Source organism: Dama dama, chromosome 30, assembly GCF_033118175.1.
Source record: "Dama dama isolate Ldn47 chromosome 30, ASM3311817v1, whole genome shotgun sequence".
Classification (NCBI taxonomy): Eukaryota; Metazoa; Chordata; class Mammalia; order Artiodactyla; family Cervidae; genus Dama; species Dama dama.
Window position 1 is genome coordinate 32,384,250 of NC_083710.1, and position 14,875 is coordinate 32,399,124.

A 14,875-nucleotide genomic window follows, 5' to 3' on the forward strand; every position below is an offset into this window, starting at 1 on the left:
GGCAGAAAGCAAAGAAGGACTAAAGAGCCTCTTGATGGAAGTGAAAGAGGAGAGTGAAAAAGTTGGCTTAAAATTCAACATTCAGAAAACTAAGATCATGGCATCTGGTCCCATCACTTCATGGCAAATAGATGGGGAAACAGTGGAATCAGTGACAGACTTTATTTTGGGGGGCTCCAAAATCACTGCAGATGGTGATTGCAGCCATGAAATTAAAAGACATTTGCTCCTTGGAAGAAAAGTTATGACCAACCTGGACAGCATATTAAAAAGCAGAGACATTACTTTGCTGACAAAGGTCCATCTAGTCAAAGCTATGGTTTTTTCAGAAGTCATATATGGATGTGAGAGTTGGACTATAAAGAAAGCGGAGCGCTGAAGAATCAATGCTTTTGAACTGTGATGTTGGAGAAGACTCTTGAGAGTCCCTTGGACAGCAAGGAGATCCAACCAATCCATCCTAAAGGAAATCAGTCCTGAATATTCATTGGAAGGACTGATGCTGAAGCTGAACTCTAACACTTTGGCCACCTGATGGTCATTTGAAAAGACCCTGATGCTGGGAAAGATTGAAGGCAGGAGGAGAAGGGGACAACAGAGGATGAGATGGTTGGATGGCATCACTGACTCAATGGACATGAGTTTGAGTAAACTCTGGGAGTTGGTGATGGACAGAGAGGCCTGGTGTGCTGCAGTCCATGGGGTTGCAAATAGTCGGATACGACTGACCAACTGAACTGAACTGAACTGACTGAAAAATTACCTATGGTATCAAAAAGGGCTTCCCAAGTGGCGCAGTGGTTAAAGAATCCGCCTACTGATACGGGAGACACAGGTTCAATCCCTGGGTCAGGAAGAACCCCTGGCAGAGGAAATGGTAACCTTCTTCAACATTCTTGCCTGAAAAATCCCATGGACAGAGGAACCTGGCAGGTTACAGTCCATGGGGTCGCAAAGAGTTGAATATGACTGAGTACACACACACATGATGTCAAAAAACAAACTAGGGGAAAAGCCATCCATCCTTCATCCCTTCCTAGAGCTGTAAAATCTATATTCAGCATCAGGAAGGACTGAAAAAGATACAAGCCTTCTGTGTTTACTCACCAGAGGTTCTGCCATAATGATGCGAATCTTGCGCTCAGCCTGGGTGGTGAAGTTGACAAATAAACTCTTGAGGACATATTCCCCAGGTTTGCTGTCTGGGTCCACATTGATGGGTAACATGGTTGGGGGCCCTTTCTCCTTTTGTGTACCAGAAACAGGTGGAACTGGAGGCTTGATATAACCGTTGCCAACTGGAGAAGCTGAAAAATAGAATGGATATTCTGACCGACTGAAAATAAAACATCAATATATAAAGATATGAATCACATGAAGAACACTGTAGGCAATATTATAACCTGGTCTTACAGTGTCACAATGTAATTATTTTGATGACACAAGTGTGCATTATGTCATATTTGAATACATCAAAATACTACTGGTTACTAAGGTAAATCGTGTTGCAAGGACATAATACAGCTGATAAATCCTAAAACATTTAGGATGTTTTTAGCTTCTTTTTTATGTTCCAGGAAAATGGTCTAAGAAAACACACAGTGGAAAACAAGGGATTTTCTTAACCTGGTTTTCCTATTGACCAGGAGCTGTCTTTTGTGCTCCATGCTAATAACAGAAAAGACTCTGAGGTCATCCCTTCTGGAAGTTTCCAAGAGTCAATTTTCAGAAGCCCAGCTAGCTCTTGCTCCCAAAGGGGTTATCCCTCTTGAAAGATAAAAGGCTCAGGAGTGCCCCCCTCTATGCCATCCAAGGTGTGGCTTCTCCCTCTCACCATCCTTTGGTTCAAGTTGGGCTGTCCCTTCTCATCCCTTCTAAAATGCACAGATTACCTGCTTGGCTGAACAGAGGCCCATTATCAGAGTCGCCAGTGAGTGGCCTCCTTCAGGATGCAACAGCTGGACCACTGTTTTAACTAGTCTAAGAAAAAAATCTATTCACAAATGAAAATTTTATGCCTCTCCACTTTTGAGTAGGGTTTCCCAGGTGGCACCAGTGGTAAAGAATCCTCCTGCCAATGCAGGGCACAAGAGACACAGGTTCTATCCCTGGGTTGGGAGGATCTCCCTGGAGTAGGAAATGGCAAAGCACTTCAGTATTCTTGCCTGGAAAATCCCACTGACAAAGGGGCCTGGTGGGCTTTGGTTCATATGGTCGCAGAGTTGGACATTACTAAAGCGACTTTAGCACGCTACTTCAGACTATCCTTTGTTCAGCTCTAACATGCACTAATAGCCCCTTCCACCTAAGTACCTATAAGATGGTCAGTTATCAATATTCAAGGAAAGAAATATGAGAGTAGGTGGGCTTAGGAGAAAGGCATTAGGAATGCTGAGGACAGGACGATGATAAAGTAAACATTTAAAAGGGAAGACTCCATAGTTTGGGATGACTGGATACAGAGATTAAGGAAGGGAGTAAAGAAAGAAAAGCCGATTCCAGTTTGGACATTGGTTTAGTTTTTAAGAAAATGGTGGGATGTCATTGATAATAAGGGAGGGAAAAAGTTCCCCGTGAAACCTGAAACATGCTTCTCAACACTACAAATATATTCAAGGCCTCTCTTATCTTCTTTTTTGTGAAAGTCACTCAGTTGTGTCCGACTCTTTGCGACCTCATGGACTATGCAGTCCATGCAATTCTCCAGGCCAGAATACTGTAGTGGGTATTTCCCTTCTCCAGGGGATCTTCCCAACCCAGGGATCGAACCCAGGTCTCGTATATTGCAGGCGGATTCTTTACCAGCTGAGCTACAAGGGAAGCCCTATCTTCTTTTTAACTCAAGCCAAATTCAGGAAGCCAGGCAAAAATTTTACTAATTTCATAGAATTACCAATATGTTTTCACATCATGCAGATTCTGTCATCTTTTCTAATGTCTCTTCCTCTATAATTCATGTAATCTTCCATACAGCTGGAGGCTCCCTTATATCTGGAAGATCTTCACATATCTCAACCTCCATTAAACTTTAAGAATATGGCCTCTCAAGTTATAAAAATAAATCTGTTGTATATGATTCTATTCTCTCTATTCTCACTAGCTCCATCCTAGTCTAGGCCCTTGGAAACCTACAGTTAGATTATGACAGCAGCCCCATTGCAGGTTAATTTCATTCATTTCACATACCAAACCCATCTTCCTTCAGTTAAACTGTAACACATTTTTAAAATATTTATTTTTATTGTAGGATAACTGCTTTACAATATTGTGTTGGTTTCTGTCACATATCGACATGAATCAGCCACAGTTTTACATAGGTCCCCTCCCTCTTGAACCTCCTTCCCACCTCCCACTCCTCTAGGTTATCACAGAGCATAGGTTCAAGCTCCCTGCGGTCACACAACAAATTCCCACTGGCTATCTATTTTACATATGGTCATGTATCTGTTTCCAGGCTATTCTCTCAATTCGCCCGCCCTCTCCTTCCCCCACTGTGTCCACACGCCTGTTTTCTGTCTGCATCTTCACTGCTGCCCTGCAAAGAGGCTCATCAGTACCATCCTCCTAGATTCCATACATATGACATTTGTTTGTCCCTTTCTGACTTACTTCACTCAACATTTTCATCGGCTCTCAATCCTCATCAGTAAGCCTCAAAGGTAGGGTGTGGTTCCGGCTGTCCCAAGTCGTGGTGATGCCCCGGCTGGCCCAGGAGCACCCCGTTCTCATCTGTCCCTTCCTGCTTTCTCTCTGGCTGCCGCTTTCTGCTCTTCTCTGCTCATCTCGTCCTCCTGGCCTCTCAGAACCACACCTACTCGCATCTCCATAAAACTTATTCCACCAGGCCAGTCCTCAGTGGAGTGTATAACAAGGTTTAAACATTTAACTCTCGCTCTCTGGCCTTGGACATTCCCACATGACTTAAGGAAGGCTCCAGAGATAGGTGACAAGCGAAAGCATTACCAACTGGTCACATGGTTTTGCTGAGGGTTGGCTCTGTAACTGAACCATATACTCCTAACAGGGTTGTAGCCTCCCAGATCTAACAGAGTTCTTTGCACAGATAATACTTAATAAATCTCCTTAAATAACTCAAATGACACCTTACTTTATTTCTGTATGTCTCGAAGTGATTCATAAGGAGGGAACTCCATGAGAAGAATCAGGGGCCAGAGTCTTTAAAGGAACAGTGTGAAGTATTTGCAATGAAGAGTCATTATTAAATGGCACTCCCAGCAGATCATTAGAAGGTGCTACTAATTCTAAAGAGCACATTCAAAGATCAAGGGATACAAACGAAGGCCGGGCTATCCCTCTACTGTGTTACCTCCTACTCCAAGTGCACGAACTTGGTGGAAGTAGGAGGACTCCCAGGCCCAAAGCACAGAAGGACAAGGGATCTCCATGAGATTTCATTCTAACACAGTGGTCCCCAACCTTTCTGGCACCAGGGGCTGGTTGGGTGGAAGACAATTTTTCCATGGACCAGGGGGTGATGGCGGGGTGGTTCCGGGATGATTCAAATGCATTACATTTATTGTGCACTTTGTCTATTACCATTACATCAGCTCCACCTCAGATCATCAGGCATTAGGTCCCAGAGGTTGGGTACCCCTGTTTTAAAGTATCAATGGCATTGTGCCACAGGACTGAGTCAAATAAAACCGAAAAACTAAAAGTGGAGGACTCTTTATTCCCTTTAGTTGTCCACAGAACTTTAACCTTTTTATAGAAGACAGCAATAATCAGCTTGATGGAATACGCAACTGCAAGGCCAGATCCATCATTATAAGACTCTAGGGGCCTGAGAGTCCTGACTATAGTGAGAGGATTTTCTTAACAGTGACCTCTGGCAGTCCTCCTGCAAAGCTGCATTTTGAACCAGAAGGGCTGAAATGCAGATACCAGAATGTCTCCCAGACAACTTGTGCATTTAAAAAAGGCCAAAGAACCAATTCATTGCTATCATAAAAAACGGTATCTGCCTGTCCTTCAAAGCCAGACATCCTGTGACTACAAAAGTCTGTGTACAGACTTAACGGGCTGGAACTATCCTAGCCCAGCAGTGCTCTGTGCCAGAGCTGAAAGTGATTCAAGGAGAGGTGCCCGCTGTTCTGGCCGCAAACAGATCAGCTGGGCAGACGGAGATGTAGGGAGAGGTACTGAGGTATGTGTCAGGTGTCCTTGATTTAGACCCACTCACACCTTTTAGTAACCCCTCCCAGTGCGTGCTCAGTCAGTCAGTTGTGTCTGATTCTTTTGCAACCCCACGGACTGTAGCCCGCCATGCTCCTCTGTAAATGGGATTCTTCAGGGAAGTGGGTTGCTGTGCCCTCCTCCAGGGCATCTTCCTGACCCAGGGATCGAACCTGCACTGCAGGCAAATTCTCTACCCTGAGCCACCAGGAAGCCCTTTCTAATCTTCATCCTACCATAATTAATTCATAAGTGATTCTAGTTTTTTGTTAAGATAATTTTCAGGGCACCTCTCAGCAAGTCAGTTATTTGGTAACAACACAGCTGAGAAGCAGAAACTACATGTTCCTGACAGTCAAAACTGAGTTACACAGTTCATACTAAACATGAGACCAGGACCATTGGGAAAAAATCATTACAACCTCCCTCAGCACTGACTTGCTCTTAATCTACACACAGTTAAAATCAATGGTCTAGTTTGTAAGTTCATAATAGTTGGGAAACAGAAAAGTACAAGGGAAAGGTACAAAATCTACAGGTAGAAAAACTAACAAAAAAAAAGAAAAAGAAGGCAAAAAACTCAAAAACCACCAGAACTTAAAAATGCAGCTGCCTCCACATATATATGGAATCTAGAAAAATGGTACTGGTGAACCTATATGCAAGGCAGGAATAGAGATGCAGATGAAGAGAATGGACTTTTGGACACCGTGGGGGAAGGAGAGGGTGGGACAAACTGAGAGGAGCAGTGACAAATACACACTCGTGTGTAAAGGAGCTAGCCAGTGGGAACCTGCTATAAAGCACAGGGAGCTCAGCTCTGTGAAGAAAGAGAGGTGAGATGCGGTGGGGTGGGAGGGAGGCTCAAGAGGGAGGGGATATGTGTATACATACAGCTGGTTCATGGGCTTCCCTTGTGGCTCAACAGGTGAAGAATCTGCCTGCAATGTGGGAGACCTGGGTTCGATCCCTGGGCTGGGAAGATCCGCTGGAGAAGGGAAAGGCTACCCACTCTAGTATTCTGGCCTAGAGAATTCCATGGACTGTATAGTCCATGGGGGTCGCAGAGTCAGACACGACTGAGCGACTTTCACTTTCACAGCTGGTTCACGTTGTTGTGCAGCAGAAACAAACACAACACTATAAAGCAGTTATCCTCCAATTAAAAAAAAAAAAAAAACAATGCAGATGCTTGAAGCTGTTTGGTACAGGGTCACAGAATACGACATTCCCGCAGGCCTGGGGGCAAGATAGCTCCATCCTTCAGTCTGTCGCAATTAATGTTCGTGATGATGACCCAGAGTCCCTTGCAAAGGTTAAAATAAGTTAAACTTCTAGTCCTGTATTTGAGAAGGTGGGAAAGAAGAATGATATAAATTTCCAAAAGTTTTTGATGTCAAAAGGAAAAAAAAACTAGAAAGAGGTTTTGGTGTATTAAGGGGTAAATTCTGCTCTTGAGAATTAAATCTATTTCTTCATAGGTCTGATTTTTAAAGGATTTTTCACTGAAACATATAAACCAACCACCAGTTCAGTAACAGCCACAGTTGGGCCCCATCCTCCAGCTCTGCAAACTCAGGCAGTTATAGTCTGCCTCCTGGCTCCACATCTGTGGATTCCACCAACCCTGAAAGGCAAATATTGAAGAAAAAAAAAAAAAAAGTTCCAGGAAAACTTAAATTTGCTGCGGGCTGGCAACTATTTACACAGTATTTACAACTACTTATATAGCATTTGCATTGTATTTGGTCTTATTAGTAATTGAGAGATGGTTTCAAGTATGTAGGAGGATGTGTGTAGGTTATATGTAAATACTACGCCACTTTATATAAGGGACCTGAGAATCCATGGATTTTGGAATCCCAGTCCTCTGTGGGATATTGAAGGACAACCCTCCAGTCTGGGTCTATTCCTCGCCACTGCTTTCCCTGCTTTCTATCCAACCAGGCAAGCAAGCTCATCCACACTTCAGGGTCCGGTCACTACCCTCTCCTCCACTGGCTGGGTCTGGGCTCTGCCCTACAGTCCACCCAGTTGGGGTGGGGAGCTGAGGCGGGGTTGAGAAAAAGGGCATGAGTTTCAGATATTAATCAGGTCTCTAAATTATTGAATCTTTCTGAAATCTGCTTTCTCTTTATATTTTCCCATTTACATTTTAATCTCGGATTAAACACATTCTAATTCTTCTTCTGTCTTAAATGGGTTTTGTGGGTGGTATTTTATTATATTTATTCTAAATTCCATTTCAGTTTGGTTCTGCTGGATGGTTTCAGGAGGTGCCTTTCCCCGTTTCACCGGGTATCTATTTCTTACACTGAGCAGGGTCCACTCCTTACTCTGTAAAACATGTTTTAGGCCTTTGTGGCCTACTTGTTACCTCTTCATTAGATCTATTTCCAGCTACAAGTGATGATCTTTTGAATGTGACTGTTTTTTCCTCCAATTTCATTGACTAGTACCTTAATTTTTAGTTTGCGCTTAGCTGGCTAAGGTCTTCAGTACAATTTCCCCGAGTTACCAACATTTCCAAGAAGTATTAAACTGCAAATGGCAACACCCGTACAAACGCCCCCACAACTCATAGTTCAGCTACATTTTTATCATGACAGTAAAGGAAAGGAAAGGCTATAATGAATTTCCTCATGTAAATGCCCCAGAGGCTAGAAGCGGCAATCTATGCTATAGGAAAGCAACTGGTTTTCTCAGTTAGATTTTAAGAGATGTTAAGACCATCGCTCACTATAGCCTACCATTCATCCATCCATCCATCTATTCATTCATTCACCCATTCACTTTGACCAATATTTAATGAATGAGGGCTGAGGTTTCGAGCTCTGTTCCAGGCACTGGGAAGATAGCTATGAACAAAACAGATGGGTCCTGCCCTCATGGAGTTTACAGATTACTGAGACAGGGTCATATAATCAGCAATTTCACATGTGTACTGATGCTGAAGCTGAAGCTCCAGTACTTTGGTCACCCAATGCAAAGAGCTGACTGACTGGAAAAGACCCTGATGCTGGGAAAGATTGAAGGCAGGAAGAGAAGCGGATGACAGAAGATGAGATGGTTGGATGGCATCACCAACTTAATAGACATGAGTTTGAGCAAGCTCTGGGAGTCGAAGGACAGGGAAGCCTGGTGTGCTGCAGTCCATGGGATTGCAAAGAGCTGGACACAACTGAGCAACTAAACAACAACAACAACTAACACAGGCACACACAATGTGTTAGACTGCAATACATTCTAAAAGGACAAAGGGAAAATTAAATTGAGTGAGTGAACAGAGGAACCATGTCTTGTCTATCCGCCCAAAGGCACTCAGATGTTCTAGTTTGGAACTGCTGTGGAGAGATGAAAGTCCTGTGCACTCATGGGTGTCCAAGGAAACCTAGAGTGCTTGGCTGCGGGGTGGCAAGGTCTGCTTTCCTGATCCATCTCTATGGCCTGCCTGTATCTCTGTCAGTTCAATTGAAAATGAGAGTTTTAACCAGCCTGTAATGGGCTTGAATCAAAATGCTGATGGCACACCCTGATTCTTCACCTCCTTCACAAGTACAGGACACACAAAGGGGCCATCTCTGCTGGCTCTCAGAAGCTCACAAAGACAGACAACAAGGAGCCAGCTTTTCAAAACACGCAATGCTTTTTCTGATGTTTCCATTACTGGAATCACACTCTGCACATTTGAAATTAAAAATGGCTTTCTTTTCTTTTTTTTTTAAAGTATCCCGAGACAGTAGGTAATAACTGTTCAAAGGAGGTACCCCTCCCGGAAAGGGAGATCCACTTATACAACTTTACTTTCCAGAGATCTGTGTAACCTTACCTTTCAACACAGGAGTAAACTGATCAGATTTCTCTGCAGCTGGACACAAGTTATTCTTTCTGCTGGTTCTCACTGCCTTGTTCACTTTGTAGGTTTGGAGGGCAAACCTCTTTCATAACTAAGACCTGGGTCCTTCTTTAGGGCCACACTTTCCCCCCTAATCCATCCTTTCCTGTAAGACTTATTTTGTTTACTGGGATTACAGGAACATTTCATAAAACATAACAAACCAAGGATGACGCAGCTACTGTGAGAACATGTCATACTGTGTATAGAACAATAATAAATTGTCCACTAATGCATTTATGAGGGTGCTTAAGAAATGGCATTTTAAAAGGACTGCAAATACTCAAAATGACCAGAAACCCTCAAGGTCATGGAAAGTAAATTAGGATGAAAAGAAAAAAAACCCTCTAAGTATGATTAGATGAATTATTTTCCTCTGATGAGCATTATTAGGAAGTGGAAAATATTGGGATAAGATGAAACAATTAGCTTGAGCATTAGAAAACATTTCTAAGGAGATGGAAGATTCCTCCATAATATTCTATATTTCAAAGTAGGTCAAGAAAAGACTACTAGGCAAAAATATTCAGAAATAAATTTTGCCTTGGAAGAAAAATATATTCAATGACATGTTAAATTCTGCTTAATCTCCATAAAGTTTTCATAATGTGCAATGTTCCTTTCATTTTAGTTGACTACATTCCTGCCTTCTCTTACACTCTTTGGCTTTTAATTCTATAGTTCTCAAATTGTGCTCCTTCAAGTTTCAATTTCATAAGATAGCTCTAGGATAATCAATATCTTTAATCCTCAAAAATAATCCTAGAAGGTCAAACAATCTCCTTTTCACAGATAGGACTGTGTATGTTGAGAGAGGTTAAGTGATATGTCCAAAGTCACAGAGTGGTTGACTCTGGATCTAAACCCATGTCTCCTTGACAGCTTGTGAACTTCCTGGATCACCCTGGGTTTTTTGTTTGTTTTTAAAAACAAACCAGTTGCTTGTGATGAAGACTAAATAAAATAAGTCCCTTTGCCCACAGGGTTTTTTCCTCTGGCTAGTTTGGGGACTTCAAAGGATGACAGATAAAATATAAAAGTTGTAATTTGGAGGGTTCTTATAAGTTAATAGAGTTGGTTAATTTCTAGAAAGACTCATACAACCTCCAGCCATGGGTCTCCTGCCAAGCTATCTGCCTTCTTGAACTTGAATGTATCTTTTAGTCATTAGATGAGTCCAAGAAAGACTCACAAAAAGTAATCAAGAATTGAGGCCCCATCTAAATACATGAAATCTGATTAATGACACGCCTTAGAAAGGTATAGACTCTTCTTTCCTGATGACATAACCTTTAACTGGTTGTTATCCTAAGAGGAAGCAAGTGAACTTGAAGGCACAGTATTCTGTATTTACTACAATCTGCGGCCTCTCAATGCAGTTTTGTCTTTAGTCTCCCAAAGACAGAATACCCTGGAGAGAGCGAAGTAGTTAGATAAAGAGCTAGCATCAAAAAAAAAAAAAAAAAAAAAAAAGAGCTAGCGTCAAGTCATCGCTCTGTTTTCTTTCTCTCTTTCTTTGCCTTCCAGTGTTCTATCTTGGAGAAATGACAATAACACTTCAGTGATCTGCTTTATAAATGTCTGTCATCTGCTCAGATGCAATTACATGGACTTTCCCCCGATTTTCAAAGTCTAAGTGCTGTCATCAGAGCCTGAAGGAATGTTTGCCGAGATCTGTGAGCAGAGGAAGATGAGGTTACACTGACATTTCAAGGTCCTTTCTCATCGAAAGGAGATCGGATAACCTGCTAGAGACAGGATAATCCTGAATTTCAACTTCCTTGTCCTGGACAGAACTGACAAACTGCTCTCATTTATGGGGTGCTTGCTGGCCTTTCTCTCCCTCTTCCTCCTCCTCACATCTTCTCTTCCTTTCTATTTTCTTCCTCTTCTGGCTCATTTCATGCAGTCAAATCTCATTAATTAGAAATTTCTTAATTCAAAAGTGGTGATAAATTGGACAAGGCCTTATGCTGTTATATGTGAACTCTGAAAAAGACCTGATGACTTTCGATGGGATGCAGGGGTTCTCAGAACTCTGCACACAGATTCACCTGGAAGGATTGGCCCCTCCCAATTCAGGGGCTCTGGGGTAAGGCTGGATAATCTGCATTTCTAACCAGCTTCCAGGTTATGCTGCTGGCCTGGGGACCACACTCAGATCTCTGAGGAAAGCAAAGAGGACCAATGAATCCAGTTGACAGAAGTATTCTTCATTCCTTTCGTCTGCAGCGAAACCGACATGCTTTATGAACTCCAACTTAATGCTTTGTAAGCCAAACAGAGAAAGAGCACTGCATGGAGACTCCAAGGTCTGGGTCCCGGCACGGCTCTGTGTGACCCAGGGGGAGGAACCTGAACCACCTGTCCGCCTAAAAAGGCCAGGCCTCATTGTCCTTTCTAGCTCCAGTATTCTATGACTGTGTAAAAATATGCACTGACAACCCATAAGTCAAAGTGAAAGTCGCTCAGTGGAGCCAACTCTTTCTTTGCGACCCCATGGACTATAGAGTCCATGGAATTCTCCAGGCCAGAATACTGGAGTGGGTAGCCGTTCCCTTCTCCAGCGGATCTTCCCAACCCAGAGATCGAACCCAGGTCTCCCACATTGCAGGCAGATTCTTTACCAGCTGAGCCACAAGGGAAGCCTAAGAATACTGGAGTGGGTAGCCTATCCCTTCGCCAACGGATCTTCCTGACCCAGGAATTGAACTGAGGTCTCCTGCATCGCAGGCAGATTCTTTACTAACTGAGCTATCAGGGAAGGCTGACAATGCATAAAACATCACTTATTCAAAACTTTCACAATTCAGCAACTTAATAATCAACACTTGCCTTTCCTTGACTTAATACAAATTAGTGAGATTCCATGGTCTCTCTTTTCTCTAGAAGAAAGCTTGACAAATAATCCTGACCCTTTTAGCACTACCACCATTGCTCCTCTGGTTCCTGTCCACCCTTCTGAGACTGACAACCCCCTATGCCAGAGGTGGACACATGAGGAAACCTGACTATGCTTCGCTATAAACTCAGGACTTATGTCAACATTAAAAAATAAATATTTATTTTAGGCCAAGCTGCATGGCACATGGGATTAGTTCCCCAAGCAGGGATCAAAACCGAGCCTCGTGCATTGGGAGCAAGGGGTCTTAACCACTGGACCACCAGGGACGTCCTTCATGTCAACATTTTTAAAAAAATCACATCCCGCGATTGCGCCTTTCACAAAACTCCGGGCTAGACCTAGGAAGACAGAAGCATCAACTGTTCCCAGCCACTGATTCACCAGACTTGGTGGAAGAGATGGCATCTGACCCAAGGCTGAAAGGATGCGTAGGACTCTGATGAGCAGAGACGAGAAAGGCACAACCGAGCTGAGGGCACAGCGTGGAAGCCGCCTGGAGACATCAGCCGAGGATCTCTTTTTGTCCCCCCACCCCTCGTCCTCCTACCATGCGTCCCCATCACAGCACACATGGGCAGGCTGTCTTCACCAGGGCACTGAGAAGTCCTCAAGAACTGGACCATAAAGATCCCAAGCACTTAGCACAAGGCCTGGCATAATTAAACAACTGAACTGAACCCATCTGCTTGCACGGTAGTCTTAGTGTGAACAAAATAATTGAACAAGTACATATATATGAAACCTTAAACTCCTAAGTCCTATAAAAAAGTAGGTCTTTAGTTCTCATTATCAGAATTAAGAGCTTGGATGACAAGTCAACGAGTCTGGATCTTACTTGAAGCTAGCGGGTTTCTGGGAGAAAAGTTGGATTGATATTGTTGTATAGGATGGGCTACAAAGGGGCTGTTTGAGGGACAAATTAAAGACCACTGTACTCACCCTGAGAAAAAATAATTAAGGTGGGAAGCGGGATGAGGCCCATCAGAACAGAAAGGAAGGTCCTACACATTTTATAGAGGTGACCTGAAATCCTGTAACATCACAACTTTCAAATAAGGAAATCATGCAAGAGCTGTTTCCTGGTGAGATGTTATCATGATTAAGGTGTTTAAAATACTTCTTTAGAATACTGACTCTACCAGCTTTCTCAAAATTCCCTCCCTGTGGCAGGATATTGGTCAGAGTTCTTGACCCCAAGCACTGAAAACAGTCAGCTATGTATTCCTGAGAATGGCAGAGGGCTTCCGAGTCTCCTAGCACAGGAACAGAAATGACCTTGGCAGTGGGGCCAAAAGGGAAATGTTTCTCACCCTATGTCCAAGTGCACCTAGTTTTCAAAAACACTAGAACTAACAACCATTTATAAGAAATAATGGGGACATAGAAGCAAGTTAAATGTCACCCTAGGAAGCAAAGAAAATAATCCAGAATTAGGTCCATTTTATAAGAAAAGTGCATTAATTTCTACAAATCAATGAAGATACAAATAGGTAGAAAGGGGGCCTTCCCTGGTGGTCCAGTGGCTAAGATTCCACGCTCCCAAAGCAGAGGGTCCAGGTTAGATCCCTGGTCAGGGAACTAGATCTTGCATGCCCCGACTAAGACCTGGCACGCCAAATACATACACACCTACATACATAAGTAAGTAGGATGATTAAAGGAGACAGAACCACCAAACATAAGGTGCAGATCTTCTGCACAATTTGAGCAAACCAACTGTTAGAAGTCATTTTTTTAAAATGTCAAAACATATTGAATATGAATTTGAATTTGGATACTAGGTAACAAAGAATCATGGTTAACTTTGTTAGGAATATAATAGCATTGTGGGTAGGTAAGAAAATATATTTTCTAGACTGTATACTGATTATATGGAGTTCAATGAAATGATGTCCATAATTGACTCAAAATATTTAAGAGAAAAAGGTCTCTTAAATGTATGCATGAAGTAAGCATGACCATAGCTTGATAACTGCTCAAACTGAGTGATGGTGATGTGTTGCATATTGCATTTATATGTGTATATTGTATATTCTTTCTCCTTGGATATGTATTTGAAAATTTTTCATAATATAACACTTTGTAAAAAAAAAAAAAAAGGCTCATTTGTCCAGTTTCCATTATTGCTTTATAGTAGCAATAATGGAGGAATGCTATAATGATATAAATTATATAAAAAACTGAATACCATCTGTAATGTAGGTTTGAATATTCACTGAGACTTTTAAGTCCAGCCACAACCTTTCACATTAATTAAATGTGTTTCACTGAATAGTGTGTACCTTGGAGCATTTACACTTACAACACACAGCAAAGGTGAATATAGGTGGGATGTCATTTACACAGGCATCCTTGATCATACCTATGTTACAATATAGTTTGAGTCTTTTCAGAAATATTGTTGTCTGAAAATACTATGAGTGAGATCAGTTAATCAATTTGCTACATAACAAGTGTTCACTCTGTCCTTAATATGTTTAAAAAAAAAAGTGTTAGTCACTGAGTCATGTCCAACTCTCTACGACCCCATGGGCTGTAAACTGCCAGACTCCTCTGTCCATGGAACTCTCCAGGCAAGAATACAGAGTGGGTAGCCATTCCCTTCTCCAGCAGATCTTCCCAACCCAGGGATTGAACCCTGGTCTCCTGCATTGCAGGCAGATTCTTTACCATCTGAGCCATCACGGAAGCCCAATATGTATAACGTGCTCTTTAAAATTCAATAAAGAAGACAAAGTTTAATATTTAGTACACTCAGTCACAAACAGCATGTCTGCAATGAAACAGAATAGAAAACCACAGAAGAAAAAAACAGCAGAGTGATGGCACCTTGTATAGTGAGGGAAAGCACTGTTTCACGACACTTCTGTTTCCCATCC

General features: G+C 42.4%; 1 protein-coding gene across 4 annotated transcripts in view; it reads right to left on the reverse strand.

Annotated features, from left to right (window-relative positions):
- FRY (FRY microtubule binding protein) overlaps positions 1–14,875 on the reverse strand; it is a 425,432-nt gene that overhangs the window by 194,216 nt on the left and 216,341 nt on the right. For all 4 annotated transcript variants that reach the window (XM_061133663.1, XM_061133660.1, XM_061133661.1 and 1 more), the window contains one exon: positions 1,108–1,307. In XM_061133663.1, coding sequence (XP_060989646.1) covers positions 1,108–1,227 — 120 coding nt within the window. In that variant the 5' untranslated portion in view covers positions 1,228–1,307. The remainder of the gene's footprint in view (positions 1–1,107; positions 1,308–14,875) is intronic.